This window comes from Arachis hypogaea, chromosome 3 (genome assembly GCF_003086295.3).
Source record: "Arachis hypogaea cultivar Tifrunner chromosome 3, arahy.Tifrunner.gnm2.J5K5, whole genome shotgun sequence".
Taxonomy (NCBI): Eukaryota; Viridiplantae; Streptophyta; class Magnoliopsida; order Fabales; family Fabaceae; genus Arachis; species Arachis hypogaea.
This window is the reverse complement of record NC_092038.1, coordinates 139176879-139199557: the sequence shown is the minus strand read 5'-3', so window position 1 is coordinate 139199557 and position 22679 is coordinate 139176879. Positions and strand designations below refer to the sequence as shown.

Sequence of the window (22679 nt, the reverse complement as noted above, 5' to 3'; positions counted from 1 at the left end):
TGAATAATTTGGAAAATTTGGGGGAAATATTTTTGTGGTAAGAAAATGATTTCGGGAAATCACTGTTTATAAAGAAATATAGTAAGATGATTTGAATATAGACGATACACTATCACCAAAACCAACAATATTTAATCTCCAAGTTACTGAAATGCATGCGTTACCCTCACGTAATATTTCTCAATATAACTATTACTATTCCTTTTAATGGGAATTGAAGAAAAAGATCATCGAGGATTCTTAGTTACTATTTGTTTGTTTATCTTATTAACAAAGTCAAATGTTTATTTAAAAAAAATATAATTTTAAATCTGAACTAAAACTTTATAACAGTTCATAAAAATAAATTGGGAGCAGGAGCATATAATATCACAAAAAAATAGACACCAAATATAAAATACATTATTATTATTAATCATGCATCATCCGGCATAATAAGGCCACAAACTAACACACAAAGATAAGTCTTTAAGACTAATAGGAGCACACATTACAACTTCTACACCATTGACTTCTTTATTTCAGGAGTCCAACCGAAACGAAAAGGAAAAGAAAAACATAACATAGCATATATATAATGATCCCTTCATAGCTAATTGGAATAAGGCGTAAGTCTGACAACTCTAGCCAAGCAATTGTCCACGGGCCTTGTATGAGGAAGGAACATTATGGGAGCATTTGGATTTGTATGCTCAAGCCTGTGCCAACAAAAAAAAACAGTATTATTAGTTACATCATCAACTAAAGTATGTAGCGATCGATAAAAATAACAGTAGTGAAGAAAAAACATTACTTGTAGTTCAGCAGAAAGTGATGAAGAAACACTGTGATTTCCAATTTGGCAAGCTCATTCCCAGGGCAGAGTCTTGTTCCCAACCCAAATGGCAGAAATTCACCAGCCTTGCGGGGGGCCTATATATCAAACAAAAATAACAAATTTAAATCTTATTTGACCATCGGATGTACAAAAATATTATAAAGGATACTACTATATACTACTTACATCAAATCTTGAAGGATCAAATATCCTTGGATTAGGATAAACTTGAGGGTCTTGGTGAATAGCCCTATACCAAACAAAAACCTTCCAACCTTCGGGAATAAGAAAACCTACACCATATGTATCAAAACGAAACAAATTCATCACTCTTCATCATTCTTACAAGTATCTAGAAAATAATAATAACAATTAGAACAAAAAAAAAATTTACAAAAACAATTGGAACTAACCATTCAGTTTGACATCACGCTTTGCCTCCCGGAATGTCATTAAAGAGAAGGTAATATAGCGCATAGTTTCATCAATTGCCTTAGAGAGGAAATCCATCTGCCTATATTCCTTCATTGTCATACCCTTCTGATTTGGTGGCCTCCGCTTCACTATCTCTTCCTGTTCTTGCTTAGCCTTTTGGAAATACTGAGGGTGCTGTTGAAGGATCAAAGTAGCCCACATGGTAGTGTGTCCAGAAGATTCATGTCCAGCATTCAAATACATTATCATAATGTCAATCACTTCATCATCAGCCAATTTCCTACCGTTCTCGTCTTCAGCATCAATCAGTTGATCCAACATATCTTTTGCTGTTTTGTTTGGATTTTCTAACTTCTCCTTTCTCCTCTCATTCACAACACTTTGAAATATGCTAACCAGATTCTTTCTAGCCTGAATATCACAGATCATATATATAATTAGTCACATGTGTATAATATAACATAAAAGATTCTATTTAAAATGAAAAGCATCCTGAATCCACCTTGAAGGCTTTGTGGAATGCAAAACCGGGAAGATCAATGCGCAAAGCTCTCATGCCATAGTTGAGCTTAGTGTATTCCTTTTCCAAAGCTTCCATAACAGAAGTGCTGGAGGCGCCAAGGAAAATGTGGATGATGATCTTAAAGGTAAGCCTTCTGAGTTCAGTCAACAACTCAATTTGACCCATCTTGGACCATTTTTCCAATTCGTTTTTCATGAGTTCGTCCATGAAAGCCAAGTACATGGAAAGTGGTTCCAAGCCATTGATTGAAGCAGAAGTCAAACGCCTAAGACGCTTGTGATCTTCATCGCCCATTGCAATGAAAGATTTCTCTCCAACAAGCTCAATCGTTGAACGAGGCCACCCAAGCTTGAAGTTTTCATCATCTGTCAGAATCTTTCTGCTCAATTCCGGTGTTGTAACAATGATCCCTGGGCTTCCGAACATTAGAGACTTGTACATTCCAGTTTTTCCATACCTAAATCAAAACAAAAATAGTTAATAATTCATCTGAAATCCTTGAACTAAGGTAATGTTAAGAATGTTTGAAGCGGTTTTTACTTCACTAAACAAGGAAATATTACGACTTAATATTTTTTTTGTTTAACAAAAGATAGACAATATTAATTTATAATATAAAACAAAAATAAAATATTATTCCCCTAAATATGTTTATTTAAAAGGTAAAAAAATTGACACAATAAAAATCAAATGTATTACAATTAAAAAAAAAAACAGTTAGAAAGTACTTAATAACATATTCTCCATGTTAGTTCAACAAAAAAAGTATTCTCTCTATTAATATCTGTCGTATAAAAGTAAATAAGATAATAAAGTTTGATTTGCTTGATTGATTGGTTTGTCAAATACTTTTTTTTTATTGTAGACAAAGGAACTAAAAGTCAATGGAATTGTAAACTAAAAAACCAGAAAAAGAAAGGAATTAAGAAATTAAATATAATAATGCTAATGTATGTACTCTTCCAATATTGGTAGTTACAATGATTATTATTTGAAATAAAATAATGATCCTTATGAAAAATTTTTATTCGTATAATATAACATGCATGTCCAGTTTTATTGATTTGACATTACCAATATATAACCCCTTCATTCCTAATGAGTATGAAATTTAATCTAAGATAAAAGTGTTCCATGCAACTAATTATTATTATTATTTACAAGTACTAAAAAAGAGAAATGAATTATGGATATATAGTAAAAAATATACCTGGAGTAGAATGAGTTGATAAAGGTTTCGGGATTGGGAGATTTATAAGCAGAGAGAAAAGACCACATATTACCAACAAAAGGTAAACCCAAATCACCAGGTGGAAGAAGATTGCGCTTCGCTCCCAACTTAGCTTCATAAAGAAACCAGTTCACATTCTTTACAATCAAAGTTACCACCAAAACTGCACCCACCAGGGCCGTAACCACACCAGCAGAGAGACTCAACACCACCATCTTAACTTATTCACTCTATGAGAACACTCAGATATTCACTCAATATTAACACTAATTAACTTGATTAAGGTGCGAAAGTAAGTTATCAATCCTCAAATGAATTGTGGTGTTATTTATAAGGCGAGAGGTAGAGAAACGTAGAGCAACTATCTTCATTTGGTTCTTCTTAATCAATGCTTGAGTGCATTGGTCAAATTAATGGGAAAGGAAATTTTTTGAAAATTTAAATTACATTAAACGTCTTAAAATCAGTTATTTTTAGGGATTGGTAGATAATACATGAGATGAACCATTGTTTTCATGATTTTGACTTTGATATTATTTTTTTATTTTTTTAACATACAAATTAAAAAAATTATCTGATGGTGTATTGGTGTTATCCTAAAAAATATATTCATGTATACAATTTAATTCATGATATATACTTATTTAATATTTAATATATTTTTATTAGTTAAAGTTTAAAAAATATGGTCAAAGTATCAATATTATTATAATTGTCACTGTTTAAAGTTTTTTTTTATTTTTTTCTTTTGTATATACTAACATTCTAATGGGATAATTTTTTCATTAATTTAATTTATTAAAATGATTACCTATTATTAATATAAATATTGTTAAGATTAATTTTTTAATATAAATAAAAATATATAATATAAAAATATAAAATTAATTATAATGTAAAAGTTATCAAGTTTGATTCTATATACTTCTATTATATATGTATAAAATAGAATATTATATGATTTAACTATTTTATACTCTATGGGTATATTTTAATTATAACAATAGAAAATTTAAAAATTTTTTTGATGTATTAAAAATATAAAAAAGTTATATTTTCAAAAAATACTACAATATTTTTTAAAGTATTCTTAAAATGTGTATTTAAAATTTATGTTAACAAAAATCTGTTTACATAGAATGAGAATTTAAAAGGTTTGGAACAATAAAAGAAGACGATTAAATATTTATTATAGAATATAGTGTGTATACAGTATGAGAGGATACAAAATATCCAAAAAAAAATGTGAATTAGTCTCGTGAATCTTGCATTAGATCAGTCTTCCTCGTAGGTATCACACCGTTTATCTCAGCCAACAACATTAAAGAACATGCATTGCTTCTCGGTCACTTTTGGCACGCACAGGCACACTGTTCACTGTCTGTCACACAATCTCATTCTTATCTTCGTTACATCATTTTCTTTTGTAAATTTTTTACGATCTTTAAATCCATCGCAGAAGTTAATATAACTGTGAATGAAAAGTATCTTATTGGATTGAATTTACCTATCTTATTTAATTTGTTAAGTTATCATATATTCTCTTATTTGATCCATTTTGAATATTAATAAAATCCATAAATTAAAGCAAAAATTTTAAAACATATATTATTTATTAAATTGTCTTTCTTTATATTAAGTATTTTATTTATATTATTTAAAACAATAACATATGAATAATGTATAAAAAATACTCATAAAAATTATTAAAATAAATTTTTTTAAATTTAAAAATGCTTCTAATTCAATCTAAAAATTATTGGATAAAATCGAATCCAATTTGTTTTAATGCAAGATCTGATCAATTTTTAGAGATACATACACTCTTAAATTTCTAATATATACACTAATATTAAAATATATATATATATTTTTTTGTACATGGGAGAAGGGCAAAGGCCTAAAACAAAGAAAATACAAAATATTAAGTAGATATACATATATTTCAGTTGACAAAATATTAAGTAGATATAACATTTAGATCAAATTATTACTAATACAATAATACATAAATGTTTTTACGAGTCACAAAAAAACATAAATGTTTTTACTAAATATGAATACTCAATACAAAATATATTTTAAATTTAGCATGGTATAATTTATTTATTAATTTATTTATTTTAAATAAAAAACAATATTTACATCATATTTTGATATACTTAAATATATATAATTTTAAGTCACCAAAAAAAAATATATATATAATTTTAATGTACCATTAATATAAATAATTTTATATGTGTATCTAATTATATAATATTAAATAAAAAATAATTATTTTTTATATTAATTATGTAAATTATCATTAAAAAAATAAATATAATTAAATAATTATATAAAATATATTTTTTTTATCAAATATATGAGACTCAAACCTGCGACCTCTTAATTGAGTGTGGAGAGACTATGTCATTTGAGCTATTACTCATTGGCGATTATATAAAATATTTACACAATACATCAAAATTAAACTACATTATATATATTTTATAGTAATAGTACATATTTATATTTTTTCATTTATTTTTTTATAAAAAACATAACTTGTAAAGAGGATGATGAGTTTGGAAAACTCTAAACTAAATTGATGATGATCAAACATTATTAACAGCAAAATTATTAAGCTAATCTTGGTTAATGTGTTAATTAAAATAATTTTGTTGTGCAGGATTAATATTGGGCCGAAAACAAATTTATTGTGCTAAGCCCAAATTACACTCAGCCTTGGTTTTAATAACAAAAATAAATGTGGCTGTTTTAATGTTACTTGGGCCCAAATAATTTTCTGCTCTAAGCCCAAGTGGGTTACATGCTTTTCACTTGCTTTATGTATGTTCCAAATTTTATCAGGAAAGCAAATGTTATTAATGGGCCAAGATCAAATATTGTTGCTACCAAGCCCAATGTTGATGAATGTTTCCATGCCTTATTCGAATCCATGAAGCAAATGAAATGCCTAAATGCTTCCAACGGATTCCACTTCATTATTTTGAAGGATTTCAAATGTAATTAATACATTGGAAACATAAGAAAGAGAGAGAAGATTGATTTGATGGTTATTATGACACTACACGCTACTCAACAAAGGGAAGTGGGAAACTTGAATTAACTTTTACATTTTCTCTCTTTGTTCATTGATTATTGTTCAAACCCATTGAATATTTTCTCTTTCTTCTCTCTCACAACTCTTTCTCTCTTCGGTCTTTACTCAGAAAATATTGGCAGCCATGGAAGCAAAAGTAAGCTACCGAGATGAAGAGAAAGCAAGCCTAAAGACCATCACAATGATGGCAAGAAAACATACTAAAATAAAAATGAGCTGTGGCTAAGATATTCACCAAATGTGGTTAGATTTGGTGAGGTTATCTTGAGTCTTTCATGCTCAAAATGGAAGAAGAAGATTCGGCCAGCTGGAGGAGATTCTTGAAGCATGGCTTGTCTTCGATTCTGCTCAACCACCACAGGAAGTAGCTAGAGTGGCGAAGTGATGGTTGAAGGCAGAGATTGAAGCAGATGAAGTCATCATCATCATGAAGCATCAAGGGCCAGAATTCCATCTTGGAGAGCAAGCCAAGGATGGAGAGCTCGGATTGATGAAGGGTGATGATCAAGAAAGGACTAGAGGTAATTGCATGTTGGTTAATGCATGGTTATCTCTTCTCTCTCTATGTGGCCGAACCGGTTTTGTTGAAGGAAGAAGAAGTTGGTTCAGTTTTGGCTTCAATAAGTGGAGGCTCCCCTCTTCTATATTAAGGGTGGACAGCCACTGTTTGAAGCAAGGAGAAAAATTGAGAGTGCAAGGCACAGAGTTCTCAGAGCTACCTGAGCTAACAGTTTTCTCTTCTCCTTCAATGTATTCAGTTTTGTATTTTTCTGTTTAATTTTGTCATGTCTTGAGTCTCATGGTAAAAGGCAAACAGTGAGGTTTGTAATGAAAAAGCCATAGAGCGGAAAGAGGCAGAGAGTGCAAAATTAAAAGAAAAAGCCATAGGTGTCTTAGAGTTCCTTTGTTCATCTATGTTGTGTTTCATGATTCTGTGGGAATCCCCTTGTAAGTTGGGTTAGCACTTTACAAGTTGTAATCTGTTTGATTATAGTGAAATTCCATCATTGTTGTGATGGAGACTGGATGTAGGCTGCACTGCACTTAGCAGCCGAACCAGGATATATCTTGGTGTGATTTTCTTCCTCTCCTACTTCATTTCTGTTTTCTATTGCACAGGAGCAAAAACCGAAAATGTCTCGTGCCAAGTGACGAGACAAAATGAAAATGTCTCGTGGCTAGGGACGAGCTAAAAACAGAAAAGTCTCCTCTGAATCCAGCAAGTGTTAGCAAGCGAAAAAGGGGCTAAGATTCAACCCCCCCCTTCTCTTAGTCACTGAAACCATCAATTGGTATCAGAGCTTGGTCTCAAAGAGATCAAGCTTTGCAGCTTGGAGTAAAGATCCTCATGGCAGAAAACAGTGGCGCAAATGTGGTGTCTTATAATCTAACTGAAGGACAATCAAGCAACAGACCCCCTCTTTTCAATGGGAAAAACTATACCTATTGGAAGGAGAGGATGAAGATATTCGTACAAGCAGTGGATTACAGACTTTGGAAGATTATCCTCGAAGGGCCTAAATTTCCAACTACCACAAGTGCAGAAGGAGTTGTTTCTATCAAACCAGAAGCAAGATGGACCGAGGAAGATAGGAAGAAGGTGGAGTTAAATGCCAAGGCAATAAATCTGCTCAATTGTGCTATCAGCTTTGAGGAGTACCGACGGGTATCAAGATGCACAACGGCAAAGGAAATCTGGGACAAATTGCAAATCACCCATGAAGGAACCACCATTGTCAAGAAGACTCGGGCAGATATGCTAAACAGAGAATATGAAACGTTTGCAATGAAGGAAGGAGAGTCCATTGATGAACTCTTTGAACGTTTCAATGCTATCATTGTTGGCTTAGATGCTCTGGGAATTACACATTCTGATTCTGTGCTAGTGAGAAGAGTGTTGAGATGTCTCACAAAAGAGTGGGAGACTAAAGCTTTAATTATTTCTGAGAGTAGTAGCCTAGACTCCATAACACTTGATGATTTGAGAGGAAATCTTCTTGCTTTTGAAAATACCTATTTGAAAAAAGATACAAAAAAGAAAGGAATTGCATTTTCTTCTGTGACTAACCCCCTGGATGATGAATCCAGTGATAACTCTTCTGAAAATGAGTTTGTTTTATTTGCAAAAAAAATTCAGGAAAATGGCTAAGCTCAGAGGCAAAGGCAGCAGCACAAGGAAAGTGAAGAAAGACCTCAGCAAGGTAACTTGCTACAATTGCAAGGAAATGGGGCATTTCAAATCTGATTGTCCCAAGCTGAAGAAGGAGGAAAAGCCAAAAAGAGGAAAGAAGAAAGGACTGATGGCCACATGGGAAGACTTGGAGAATGATTCTGATGATGATGATGAAGAAACCGAGACCAAGTCACAAACATGTCTCATGGCAGACCACATAGATCAGGTAGTCTTTCATAACCCTAACACTGAAGATCTCCATCTTATGATAGACCACCTTTCTGAAAAAATAAGATGTTTTCTGCTGGAAAATCAAGAACTTGAACAGCAAATTACCATTCTTAAGGCCGAAAACAGTTTTCTAAAAGAAAAAGTGAGAGAGGCCGAAACTGCTTGTGATCTTGTTGAAGAAAATAAGCAGTTAAGAGCCCAAGTTAGGAGCTGTGAAAGTAACCATTGTGTTCTTGCATATGTGGACTGTTTTAAACAAAATGAAGAGTTGCTTAAAAAGGTTAAAAGACTTGAGGAAGACTTAGCCAAATTTACACAAAGTTCTGAAAGTTTAAATCACATCTTGGCTAGTCAAAAACCTCTTTATGATAAGGCTGGGTTGGGGTTTCATAAATCTGAAAATTCACATTTTGAAAATATTGCTTCATCTTCTAATGACATAAGATTTCAAGATCCCACCTACTTTAACAAAAAGGCAACTCCAAGATTTTGTAGACTATGCAATCGGAATGGACACTTTCCCATTCAATGCTTTTTCGGTGAAAGAATGGTTGGTAACAAGGTTTATAAAATTGTTTTTGATTACAATGGCTTAGGACATAGAAGATGGTTTAACGTAAAAGGATCCAAAAGATTTGGATACCTAAGGTTACTTAAGCATTGTTTTGTAGGTGTGCCTAGCATCCCAAAGGAAAGAAAATGTGTGGTATATGGACAGCGGATGCTCTAGGCATATGACCGGAAAGGCAACCTTCTTCATAAAGCTTGATGACTATGATGGAGGACTTGTCACTTTCGGTGATGATGCAAAAGGAAAAATTGTGGCTGTTGGGAAAGTTGGTAAAAACTTTTCTTCTTGTATAAATGATGTTCTCCTTGTACATGGCTTGAAACATAATTTGCTTAGTGTTAGTCAACTTTGTGATTTGGGTTTTGAAGTTATCTTTAAGAAATCTGTTTGTTTAGTTGTGTGTGAAAAAACTGGGAATGTTCTTTTTGAAGCTAAAAGATGCAACAATGTGTATGGATTAACTCTTGAGGATTTAAAGGAACAAAATGTAACATGCTTCACATCTTTTGAATCTGAAAAATGGCTTTGGCATAGAAAGTTGGGACATGCTAGCATGTATCAAATCTCTAAGCTAGTTAAAAGAAATTTGGTTAGAGGGATTCCAAACATCAAGTTTGATAAGGATCTTACTTGTGACGCTTGTCAATTGGGCAAACAAGTAAAATCCTCTTTTAAATCAAAAGATGGAATATCAACCAAACGGCCATTGGAAATGTTACATATTGATCTTTTTGGTCCTACTAGAACTCAAAGTTTAGGAGGTAAACATTATGGTCTTGTGGTGGTAGATGATTACTCTAGATTTGGTTGGGTACTTTTCCTTGCTCATAAGAATGATGCCTTTTATGCTTTTTCCACCCTTTGTAAGAAAATTCAAAATGAAAAGGATTTGAAAATTGCCCATTTAAGAAGTGATCATGGAAGAGAATTTGAAAATCAAGATTTTGAAAAATTCTGTAATGACTTAGGGATCTCTCACAATTTTTCATGTCCTAGAACCCCCCAACAAAATGGAGTGGTTGAAAGAAGGAATAGAAGCCTTCAAGAAATGACTAGGGCTATGTTGTGTGAGAGTGAAATTCCTAAATTCTTATGGGCTGAAGCTGTGAACACAGCATGTTATATTTTGAATAGAACAATCATTAGAAAAGGGTTAAAGAAAACACCTTATGAGCTATGGAAAGGAACCCCTCCAAATCTTAAGTATTTTCATGTTTTTGGATGCAAATGTTTTGTGCTTAATAATAAAGAAAACCTTGGAAAGTTTGATCCAAAATCCTATGAAGGAATGTTTGTTGGATATTCCACCACAAGCAAGGCCTATAGAGTTTATCTCAAGGAGCATAGGACAATAGAGGAATCCATACATGTTACCTTTTGTGATTCTAACTTAATTCCCAGTATTGTGAAGGATATTGATTCAGATTGTGAAGAGGCTGCAACAAGTAAAGAAAATCCCAAATCTGTACAAAATGAAGAATCTGTCAGCCCGGTTTTATCTCGTCAGATTGTAGGAGAAACTTCCAATTTATCTCCTGAGCAGACACGAGAAACTGAAACAGTGAGACCACCAGAAGTTCATCAAAGTTCAACACCTGGCCGAAAACCTAGAGAATGGAAGTCTATGAGGGGTTATCCTCATGACTTCATCATTGGTGATCCCTCTCATGGTGTAACAACAAGATCCTCCACCAAAAGGCAAACCGAACCTAGCAACTTAGCTCTCTTGTCACAAATGGAGCCCAACAATGTCAAACAAGCTCTTGAAGATCCATCATGGGTCAAAGCCATGCAAGAGGAGCTAGCTCAATTTGACAAGAATGAGGTTTGGACATTAGTACCTTATTCGGATGGTATGAAGGTAACGGGTACTAAGTGGGTCTTTAAAAATAAACTTGGTGAGGATGGACAAGTTGTTCGTAACAAGGCTAGATTAGTGGCCCAAGGTTACGATCAAGAAGAGGGTATAGATTTTGATGAGTCTTTTGCTCCGGTAGCTAGAATGGAAGCAATTCGGTTGCTTCTTGCCTATGCCGCCCATAAAGGTTTCAAAATGTTTCAAATGGATGTTAAGTGTGCTTTCCTTAATGGCTTTATTGATAGAGAAGTGTATGTGGCACAACCCCCCGGTTTTGAACATAAAGAGTTTCCAAATCATGTTCTTAAATTATCTAAGGCTCTTTATGGGCTTAGACAAGCTCCAAGAGCTTGGTATGAAAGGCTTAGTGCCTTCTTGTTGGAAAATCAATTTCAAAGGGGTACCACCGACACTACTTTATTTATTAAAGCATCTAATGATGACATACTTCTTGTTCAAGTTTATGTTGATGACATTGTATTTGGATCGGCCAACATTTCTTTGTGTGAAGAGTTTGGAAAACTCATGACTAGTGAGTTTGAAATGAGTTTAATGGGAGAGCTTACCTTCTTTCTTGGCCTCCAAATTAAACAAACTCCTAGTGGTACTTTTATTTACCAAGGAAAGTATGCAAAAGAACTTATCAAAAAGTTTGGCCTAGAAAATTCCAAAGCAATGAGTACACCAATGCATCCCAACACAAAACTTGAAAAGGATGATGATGGTCAAGATGTGGATGAAACAAGGTATAGAGGAATGATAGGTTCACTCATGTACCTTACCTCCTCTAGACCAGATATTGTTCAAAGTGTGGGTGTATGTTCAAGATTTCAATCTCACCCAAAAGAATCCCATCTTACGGCTGTTAAACGCATCATTAGATACATTAAGGGAACTTGTGATTATGGCTTGTGGTATCCTAAATCTGATGAATTTTGTGCAGTAGGGTTTTGTGATGCAGATTATGCGGGAGATAGAGTGGATAGAAGAAGCACGTCAGGCATGTGTTGCTTCCTTGGAAGCTCTCTCAACATGTGGTCAAGCAAGAAACAAGCCACAGTGGCTTTATCCACCGCTGAAGCAGAATATATTTCCGCATCTGCATGTTGCACTCAATTAATTTGGTTAAAAACACAATTGGAAGATTACAAATTAAAAATCAATAGTATACCCCTATTTTGTGATAATATGAGTGCAATAAATATTTCAAAAAATCCTGTTTTGCACTCAAGAACTAAGCACATTGAGATAAAATATCATTTTATTAGGGAACATGTGCAAAAGGGTACTATTGATATTCAATTTGTAAAATCAGAAGACCAAATTGCTGATATTTTTACAAAACCCCTCTGTGAAGACAGATTCTGCACCTTGAGAAAAAGATTGGGAATGTTTGATTTAAGTTTTATTGAAAATTTGTGAATATTTGATTCTGTTCAGTTTTGTCTCGTAGGTTTGGACGAGATAAAAAACGCAAGCTTGATGGAGGAGCTCTGTTCAGGGGGAGGCAACACAAATTTAAATTCTTCTGGGCCCCACCTAATAAATTCTGACCCCACCATGGCAGTTTAGTTAGTTATTCCTTCCTTGAAAAAATAAAGTCACAAAATTTTTTAGATTGTCTTTTCAAATCTAGTTGGAAGATACATGTTGTCAAATCATATCTTCTCCTTCCAACTAAATCCCTTGATTCAAGGAAAAACTCCCTCTTTATCACTTTTTGAAACTCCCATTTGGATAATAACCGTGCCATTATGGTCATTAACCTCCCATCATCTCTCTCCAATCCTCATTTATTGCACCTCTAACCTCCTTTCATCCTCCTCTCATTCGGCCATCACCCCTTCATATTCAACCCCTCATTCATCCACCATGAAAAAGAAAACCGCTGTTAGGCGAAGTAGCCGAACCCCCATTCCAAAAAACCCACCTTTCTCATCACCTCCAACCCATACACATATCCATCTCCATTCTACCTCATCCTCTTCTCAGTCACCACCCTCCAAGAAAACCGAAACCATGCGCCGAAAGGTTATTGCTCAGAAAACCTCAGGGAGAGGCAAGACAGGGAAGAACAAGCAACCAAATGTTGAAGAAGATGAAGAAGCATCTCAGACTACTCCACCTCCATCACCACCAAAAAGATCTACCCCTCATGCAAAAAGCTCCCAAAAGAAACAGAAAACCTTTGCTCTGCATGACACAAGCGAACCCCCCAATCTGGAATCTCTAGAGTTCAAAAACAAATTCCACAAAACTCATTCACATTTTGATCCTTCTCGCTTCCACTCATGTGCATTCTATGAATTTCACAAAGACGTTCTTCTGCAGCGCAATCTCTGCCCCTCTTACTTGGTGAACCTTCCAAATCTTGCCACCAAAGGAATGAACTTTTCGTCTTTGTTTGATGCTCTGAAATGGACTCCTCTGACTCACATTCAGAAATTGGTATACCCGGGGCTGGTCCGGGAATTTTATGCAAACATGCGCCTGATTGGTGGGTCAATCCACTCTTATGTCAAGCGTGTTTACATAACCCTCACTCCTCAAACCATTGGTGCTGCCCTTGGGTATGAAGATGAGGGACCAAAGGTTTATATGGTTGATAAATGGGATGATCAAGTGGGAGTTACTCAACAAACTGTAATGCAACACATCTGTGCCAACCTGTCCGGGCTTGATGGATTAATCCCAACTCACAAATCCCTCGGCCCAGAGAACTCTCTGTTACACCGTATCATCACTCATATCATCACTCCTCAAAGTGGTTCTCATCATAGAGTAACAGTTTCTGACTCTATCATCCTCTTTGCTCTTATTACTTCCACTCCAATTTCATTTGCTTATATTATGACACGTCATATGTGGGAAGCAGTAAGAAGCACAAAAAAGGCTAATCTTCCTTATGGCATGTTTCTTACATGTATATTTGAATATTTTAAGGTTGATTTGTCTAATGAATCTGTTGAGAACAAAGTGTCACAGATTAAAGGAGGAGGAGTTTCGAACAAGAAAAGCAAGAAATCTGTTGCCTCCGAACCCTCTCTAAGCGATTTGGAAAGCCACCCTGAACCCTCAAAGGTGTCGGCATCCATCAGGGAAGCTCTCAGTGAATTCCGCAATATGTCCAAATTGATGCTAAAGTCAAGCAAGGCTGCCCGAAAATTGGCATATGCAAATGAGAAAGCCTGGAAGAAGTGCTATGAAAGGGTCGGTTTCATGATTCAAACCTTTGATGATGAAATGGGAACAGGAGATTCTGAAGATGATTCTGGTTCTGAGTTCAATGTTTCTGCTGATTAGTGACTATTCCTCTACTTTTATTTGATATTGGCACCAATAGGCTCAATCCTTCTTTTGTTTTTTTGTAAAGGCATGACTTGATACTCCCTGCCGTATGATACTCTGAACAATTACTGCTTTGTTATAAATATTATGTATTGCTCATGTCTCTTGTTGCAGGTTTTTATGCCCCTTGATGCCAAAAGGGGGAGGAAATTTAGATTCCAAAATTGAAATTGGAATAAAACAGGGGCTGGAAAAACAGGGGACAAGGGTTGAAATTTTCAAATTGAAAATTCATGACTATCCTTGTTCAAAGAATGCATTTGTTCTATTATGATACTTGATGTATGAACTGCATTTGGTGTTTGATTTATGGTGATGCCTGGCTGATGGTTCATATTTGACAAACTTGTTGGGTTGAAAATTTATTTTTGGCAGTTCCTTTAAACTGTGTTATCTAACATCTGCCATGCTTTGATGTGCTATTATGTGTTTCAAAAATATTTTCCTTATTTTGAATGACATTGCTCTGATATCTGGACTGGAAAATATTTGGAAATTTTCTGAACAACACTGGTTTGTGTTCTGTTGATATGTGTATGTTTGAGCAGAAAATCAAATTATTGATAACAAATGAGTTTTGATTATCATCCAATTCTGCTCATAAATCAAGCATTCAACATTTCAAAATATGTTGAATAACATTGTTACTTGAAGCTTGATCCAATTGTTACAGGTTAAGTGCTTCCCTTGATAAAAATAGCACATATTAAGGGGGAGCCATGTGACAATTTGAAAGGGGAAGAAATTCAATCTTCAAAGGGAGTATTCTTTACTCTATCTTTAAATTTCTTTCCATTTCAATTTTAATAATGTTTGTCATCAAGGGGGAGATTGATGAGTTTGGAAAACTCTAAACTAAATTGATGATGATCAAACATTATTAACAGCAAAATTATTAAGCTAATCTTGGTTAATGTGTTAATTAAAATAATTTTGTTGTGCAGGATTAATATTGGGCCGAAAACAAATTTATTGTGCTAAGCCCAAATTACACTCAGCCTTGGTTTTAATAACAAAAATAAATGTGGCTGTTTTAATGTTACTTGGGCCCAAATAATTTTCTGCTCTAAGCCCAAGTGGGTTACATGCTTTTCACTTGCTTTATGCATGTTCCAAATTTTATCAGGAAAGCAAATGTTATTAATGGGCCAAGATCAAATATTGTTGCTACCAAGCCCAATGTTGATGAATGTTTCCATGCCTTATTCGAATCCATGAAGCAAATGAAATGCCTAAATGCTTCCAACGGATTCCACTTCATTATTTTGAAGGATTTCAAATGTAATTAATACATTGGAAACATAAGAAAGAGAGAGAAGATTGATTTGATGGTTATTATGACACTACACGCTACTCAACAAAGGGAAGTGGGAAACTTGAATTAACTTTTACATTTTCTCTCTTTGTTCATTGATTATTGTTCAAACCCATTGAATATTTTCTCTTTCTTCTCTCTCACAACTCTTTCTCTCTTCGGTCTTTACTCAGAAAATATTGGCAGCCATGGAAGCAAAAGTAAGCTACCGAGATGAAGAGAAAGCAAGCCTAAAGACCATCACAATGATGGCAAGAAAACATACTAAAATAAAAATGAGCTGTGGCTAAGATATTCACCAAATGTGGTTAGATTTGGTGAGGTTATCTTGAGTCTTTCATGCTCAAAATGGAAGAAGAAGATTCGGCCAGCTGGAGGAGATTCTTGAAGCATGGCTTGTCTTCGATTCTGCTCAACCACCACAGGAAGTAGCTAGAGTGGCGAAGTGATGGTTGAAGGCAGAGATTGAAGCAGATGAAGTCATCATCATCATGAAGCATCAAGGGCCAGAATTCCATCTTGGAGAGCAAGCCAAGGATGGAGAGCTCGGATTGATGAAGGGTGATGATCAAGAAAGGACTAGAGGTAATTGCATGTTGGTTAATGCATGGTTATCTCTTCTCTCTCTATGTGGCCGAACCGGTTTTGTTGAAGGAAGAAGAAGTTGGTTCAGTTTTGGCTTCAATAAGTGGAGGCTCCCCTCTTCTATATTAAGGGTGGACAGCCACTGTTTGAAGCAAGGAGAAAAATTGAGAGTGCAAGGCACAGAGTTCTCAGAGCTACCTGAGCTAACAGTTTTCTCTTCTCCTTCAATGTATTCAGTTTTGTATTTTTCTGTTTAATTTTGTCATGTCTTGAGTCTCATGGTAAAAGGCAAACAGTGAGGTTTGTAATGAAAAAGCCATAGAGCGGAAAGAGGCAGAGAGTGCAAAATTAAAAGAAAAAGCCATAGGTGTCTTAGAGTTCCTTTGTTCATCTATGTTGTGTTTCATGATTCTGTGGGAATCCCCTTGTAAGTTGGGTTAGCACTTTACAAGTTGTAATCTGTTTGATTATAGTGAAATTCCATCATTGTTGTGATGGAGACTGGATGTAGGCTGCACTGCACTTAGCAGCCGAACCAGGATATATCTTGGTGTGATTTTCTTCCTCTCCTACTTCATTTCTGTTTTCTATTGCACAGGAGCAAAAACCGAAAATGTCTCGTGCCAAGTGACGAGACAAAATGAAAATGTCTCGTGGCTAGGGACGAGCTAAAAACAGAAAAGTCTCCTCTGAATCCAGCAAGTGTTAGCAAGCGAAAAAGGGGCTAAGATTCAACCCCCCCTTCTCTTAGCCACTGAAACCATCAGAGGATATATAAAAAGAATAATACAAGTAAGTGAAATAATTAAATAACACTAGAAGAATGCTACGGAGAATAACATAAAATTATTTTATTTAATTTAACATTTATAATTTAGTCTTGTTACACATAATTTTTTTACAACCAAATTTAATTAAGTTAGTCTAAATTCAATAAAAATCAGTTTCATTAATGACACGTAAATATTCGTACCCTGCATTTTCTTCTTTCTTCTTTTTTCGTGTGTTTTCTTTTTATCATTGTTCTTTTAGATGTTATTGTTGCTGCATTTTTTCTCCTTATCTTTCTAATAATTTTGTAGCATTATGTGTTTCTTTTTCTTTTTTATTTAATTTTTTTATTTTTATTTTTGTTAAGAGGATAAATACAAAAAAAATCATAAAAAGATAAAATAAAAAGAAAAAATGAAAAAAAATAGTGATAATAAAAAAGGGAGAGGAATTTGTTTGTGTATTGTTAGGATTGATTCAGAAATTAGTAGACAGAGAACCGAAAATTAAAATATTGTATAGTTAAATATAATATTATATATTTAATAATATATATAATTATGATTAATATTTTTTAATTTAATAAGTATTTGTTATATAAAAAAATTATCTTAAGTCTTATATTTTTTTTAATTTTGGATTCGATAAAATATATTTAATTAGTTATATTTTTATGATAGTAAATTATATTTTTATACTTCATATCATAAAAAAGTAGGTAAATAAACATAAATAAATTAAATGGCCTCTAATATTATACCAATATCCTAAAACAAAATAGCTTACATACATGTCTTGAATGATTTTATATAAATTGAATCAGTTAGATTTAATTTACACTTTTTAGTAGTAAATCAAATCAATTGGATTCAATTTAGTATATATATGTATTGTACCATTAGTGAATCGAATAAACTAGATTCGATTTAAAATGCTATATTAATTAAATTATTATTTAATTTGTAAAATTAAGTATAAAACTTATACTTTGATGACGTTATATTATGAAAAATTCAAGTTTAAATTAGAAATAATATCGTCAAAGCAATAAGTTTTATATTTAATTTTATAAATTAAATAATAATTTAATTGATGTAGTATTTTAATTATTTTTCAAATTAAATTACATATTATATAAATATAGTTGGTTATTTGATATTGTATAAATATCCGTTACTTTTGATTCGGACAAAATTCAAATTTTAAGTTTTAACACCTATGTTAACTTAGAGGGCTATACTTTATATTAATTTTTTTTGCATCAAAAATTTCAGCAATAATTTTTTAGATGCTAAGAAATCAAAGAATAATTTTTAATGAATTTTTGGAAACTATCTATTGTTCTTTTTTAAATTCACAAGTTTACAAAAATATAGATTTTCTGGAATTTAAACTAAAATACAAAAATTAAATTTTTATTCTTATTCGTTTCAATTTTTTAATATTTTATTTAAATCCAAAGAGAAAGTATTTTCTTATTGATATTTATATTTTAAAGTTAATATAGAATTATTACTAAATGGAATCCAATTGATTCGATTCACTACTAAAAAGTGTAAATCCTTCAATTTATATAGAATCATTCAGGACATGCATATAGACTATTTTGTTTTAGGACATTTATGTAACATTGGAGGTTATTTAGTTTGTTTATGTTATCTATCTATCTATTCTATTATATAAAAATTGGATCTCTGCACTTAAATGATAGAGTTGATGTGGCATGCTTCTGAGACTATTTCCCAAATTATTTCTTTTAACTCATTAAATATAAGTTATTACGGTAAATTAATTATAGCAACTAATTGATTTGATTATATTTTATATATTTACATATCACACATTTATTATAATTTATATCAAATAATTAATTGTTAGAAGTATTTTTCAATTTATTTCTTTTAATTCATTAAACACAATTCATTATAATAAATTAATTATATCAACTAATTAATTTAATTAAATATTTAAATATCACACAATTTATATAATTTATATCAATTAATTAATTATAATTTTTTAATCGATTATTTTAATTTATTAATTTATAAGGTGCATATTAAAGTAGATAATTTGTTATTTATTCTAATTGAATATAATAAACACAGATTAAATTAGTTAAGAAAATTATTATCTCCTAAGAGAGCGTTTCGCTATTTGTCTTTTTAATTCATTAAATTTAATCAACTATTTCTTGATTTATTTTTTTTTAATTCAATAAGTTAAATCAAATCAATTATATTAATTATTTGTATTAACTAATTAATTTGATTAATTTTTAGAAATATTTTTATTTCATATATTTTAGTTATTTAAATATATTAATTATAACTAATCCATTATTTAATTTTATTAGGATAAATATTAAATTCTATCTGTAATATAAAAATACAAAATTTTATTCCTTCTATTTTTATTTTATCATTATAAAAGATCATATATACTAGAAGAGGATCTCATTTTTTTTATCAATTACTCTTTTATTTGGTAATTTTTTCAACAATTTTTTTCTTCCTATAAGACGTCGTGGCAAGAAGGCAACTATCGACTTATCGTGAATACAAGCCACTAGACCCTCCAACTCCCACTCAGAGCTATATATAATATGTTAACCATGAAGTATTCATGGACCATGGTTGACAAATTCTCAAGTTGGAGTTTATGAAAAGCCTGTTCTTGACAATTTTAGCATGGACTATAAACACTGAAAACGTGTTGGGATAGAAATTTAATGGCCAAATATTCAAAATGTTATGGATATAAGATCAATCTACAGAGAGTAAGAAAAATCACTTTTGAAATATTAATCCGAATTATATAAATCTATCGTTGTCACTACCTTTGTTTTATAATTTTTTTTGTCTCCAAGTTTGCTACAGCTATGAAAGATTTGAATATTTAGGTCATAAATGTGGTTTCACTAGATACTCTAGATACACTTTCTATTATATATGAACACGGTCTTTTTAGCATGTGTCATGATTGGTGTAAATCGTTTAGCACTTATCCTAGGTCCTACGATTTTCTCTAAGCAGATTATCTGTTTTCAATACTCAAGAAAATATGTGTATAATTATTTCATTTCTCATTCATCAAAATCAATAGTTTATCGAATCATATCAACAGACAATAATTATCTGTGTCATTTTGCTAATATATTTATTGGTCTCTTAGGTGCAATTTTCAAGTTGTTGTGACTGAGATTGATCAGATTCTGAGACCCAAAAGTATGGTTATTGTTCAAGATACTGCTGAGGTAATTAATGAGCTTGAGAGCATGGTAAAGTCTATGAACTGGGAGGTTTGCATGACTTACACTAAAAAAAATGAGGACTTTTTAGATGTTCAAAAGTCTACGTGGTGGCCTACAGAAATTGTGACGCTCTAATATGTTGTTTGATTGAGAGAATGGATAGGCGAATTTTGAATTATGGCTTAGAAAAATTCTTGTGTAATTGTACTTTCACATTCATGTATTTTATTTTTTCTTTTTTTTTTCATTTGGTTATTGATTTCGATCTCCATTTAGAGGTTGGTGTATTTTGCTGTAACATGATGACATAGATAAAAAAATTTCACCACATTCTTGAAAATGTAGAGGTCCTCGCCTTAGAAATCAAATAATTAAGATTTTGGACTGTTGTATAACGAAGTAGATAGCATTTATGTAATTGAACATTTCTAAAGGAACAATATATTGGGGAACATAGACTAAAAAAGTTAGAAAAATTAATATTATTAGTATAGAAATTGAAAAAAAATTATTAACTTATACCGTTTAAAAATAAGGCCATTTAAATTTAATAGTTAAATTTTTTCAATTTATATTTATAATCTAAACTTATCAATAATTTATAATATGATTTCACAAGTTATAAAATGTGATATTAGTCATGGTTAATTATATGAAAAATGTGACTCATTTAGTATTTAAACATTTATTTTTTATTAATATTATTATAATAAGATACATGTAATTTTATGAGAATGATATAATTTGGACTTTGGTTATCTAAGAATTGACTAAGTGGCTGGTATAATTCCACGTCAAGAACCGACGAATGCTAGCAATTGGAATGATAAAAAAAAACAGTCAAATAGATATTCGTAAGAATTAATCGCAATTTGAGACTTAATGGAAATATGTCAAATTTTTATGGGTGGGATTGTGGGAACCTATCCACATGAAATGGATGGGGACGGGGACATAGTTACCCTCTCTATATATAAGACTTGTTAAAACAACGCGAATATAAAATTACCCATTTTTTCTAATATATATATTTTTGAATTTAGTAACTTTAATTCTTGCCTTCAATTCGAACACTTTTTTTCTAAACACATCCTTAGGTTTGATTTTGCATCTTTCTATCTTTAACTTATTTTCTCTGCCTCTTAAGTTTGTCATTACATCGCTCAGTTTTGTTCAAAAAATTATGTTATGTAATTTGTTGGAAGATGTTTTTATATTTTTTTAAATTTTATTTATTATAATGAATATAATTATGAATTGTTTTGATTTATATTGAATTAATTATTTTATGATTATTATATTATAATTTTTTTTATTTAAAAGAAAATTCAAAAAATATCTATAGATAACTGTGGGTATTTTGCATTTTTTAAGGGGATAATTAAAAAGAGACTTGCGACGAAAATAAAGAGAGGACATATGTTTTTTTTTTTTAATAGGAGCAAAGAACGGGAATGGAAGTTTGCCCTGTCTACACGAGCATCTATTATCATCTCTAACTAACAACGGAAATTCAATTTGAGGCGATTTGAAATGGGATAGGTGAACTTCATTTGCATTGAGTTCTAATATAATGAACCTAATTCGGATTTAGAATCCAGACAATGGACCTAAGTTGTTACTCATTTGAGTTAATATTTTGAGTTATTGTCGCAAAACATACAACACTATTAAATATTATTATATTTAATATATAATAAAAGTTAGATATGCTTACAAGAGATCTTTTAAACAAACTAAAAAATTTTAATTATATTTTTTCTCTTTTAGTCTAAATATTATTTACTAACGTAATAAAACAAACAAATAACTAATAATAATAATAATAATCACTCACATAATAATTAAAATGTCATCATAATATATACATGATACTATATATATTAAATATCTCATAAATAAAAAAATTTTATTTTTAATAAAATTAATTTATGTAAAACCCAAATTTTTTAAAATTAAATAATTAGTTATTTAAGAGTTAATATATTATATTAAAATATAATTTAAAAAAAATATTTTTAACAAAAATAATTTAATAAAATAAAAATTAATTTTTATTGTTATTATTATTATTCCTACTATTATTATTATTATTATCATTATTATAATCATTATTATTATTATCGTTGTTATTATTATTATTATTATTATTATTATTATTATTATTATTATGGCCGAAGCCTTCTGAAGGAACAAAAGAAAAGAAAATGAAATTTATATATATATATATATATAAACCAATGCCACATTTCCTTTATATATGCAAAGCACTAATGACACATGATCACCTTTCATTCCATTATTCATCATTGCCTTTATTTCTTCATCGAACCGTAAAGAAAGAAAGAGAGAGACCGTGGGTGAGGGAGGAAATCATGACTCCCTTTGATCTCTTTGCTTAGATTTTTTGAGATTTGTAATTTTAATTAAAAATTTAATTAATAACAGTGTTTGTATTCTCT

At 31.5% G+C, this 22679-nt stretch overlaps 1 protein-coding gene across 1 annotated transcript; it reads right to left on the bottom strand.

Annotated features, from left to right (window-relative positions):
- Positions 1 to 382: 382 nt before the first annotated feature.
- LOC112734535 (ent-kaurenoic acid oxidase 2) lies at positions 383 to 3387 on the bottom strand. The gene is made up of 6 exons (XM_025783883.2): positions 2986 to 3387; positions 1755 to 2232; positions 1231 to 1663; positions 1004 to 1110; positions 794 to 912; positions 383 to 698 (listed from the first exon to the last, which is right to left on the bottom strand). Exons 1-6 carry the CDS (start codon positions 3219 to 3221, stop codon positions 593 to 595), a joined length of 1479 nt encoding a protein of 492 aa, XP_025639668.1. The 5' UTR covers positions 3222 to 3387; the 3' UTR covers positions 383 to 592.
- Positions 3388 to 22679: the final 19292 nt, after the last annotated feature.

What these genes read in the sequence shown, in the direction of transcription:
- LOC112734535 (XM_025783883.2), bottom strand. Translation starts at nt 3,221, where the DNA reads ATGGTGGTGTTGAGTCTCTCTGCTGGTGTGGTTACGGCCCTGGTGGGT. An exon ending in ATCAACTCATTCTACTCCAG is followed by an intron (nt 2,233 to 2,985) that starts GTATATTTTTTA and finishes GTTTTGATTTAG; the next exon opens with GTATGGAAAAACTGGAATGT. An exon ending in CATTCCACAAAGCCTTCAAG is followed by an intron (nt 1,664 to 1,754) that starts GTGGATTCAGGA and finishes TGTGATATTCAG; the next exon opens with GCTAGAAAGAATCTGGTTAG.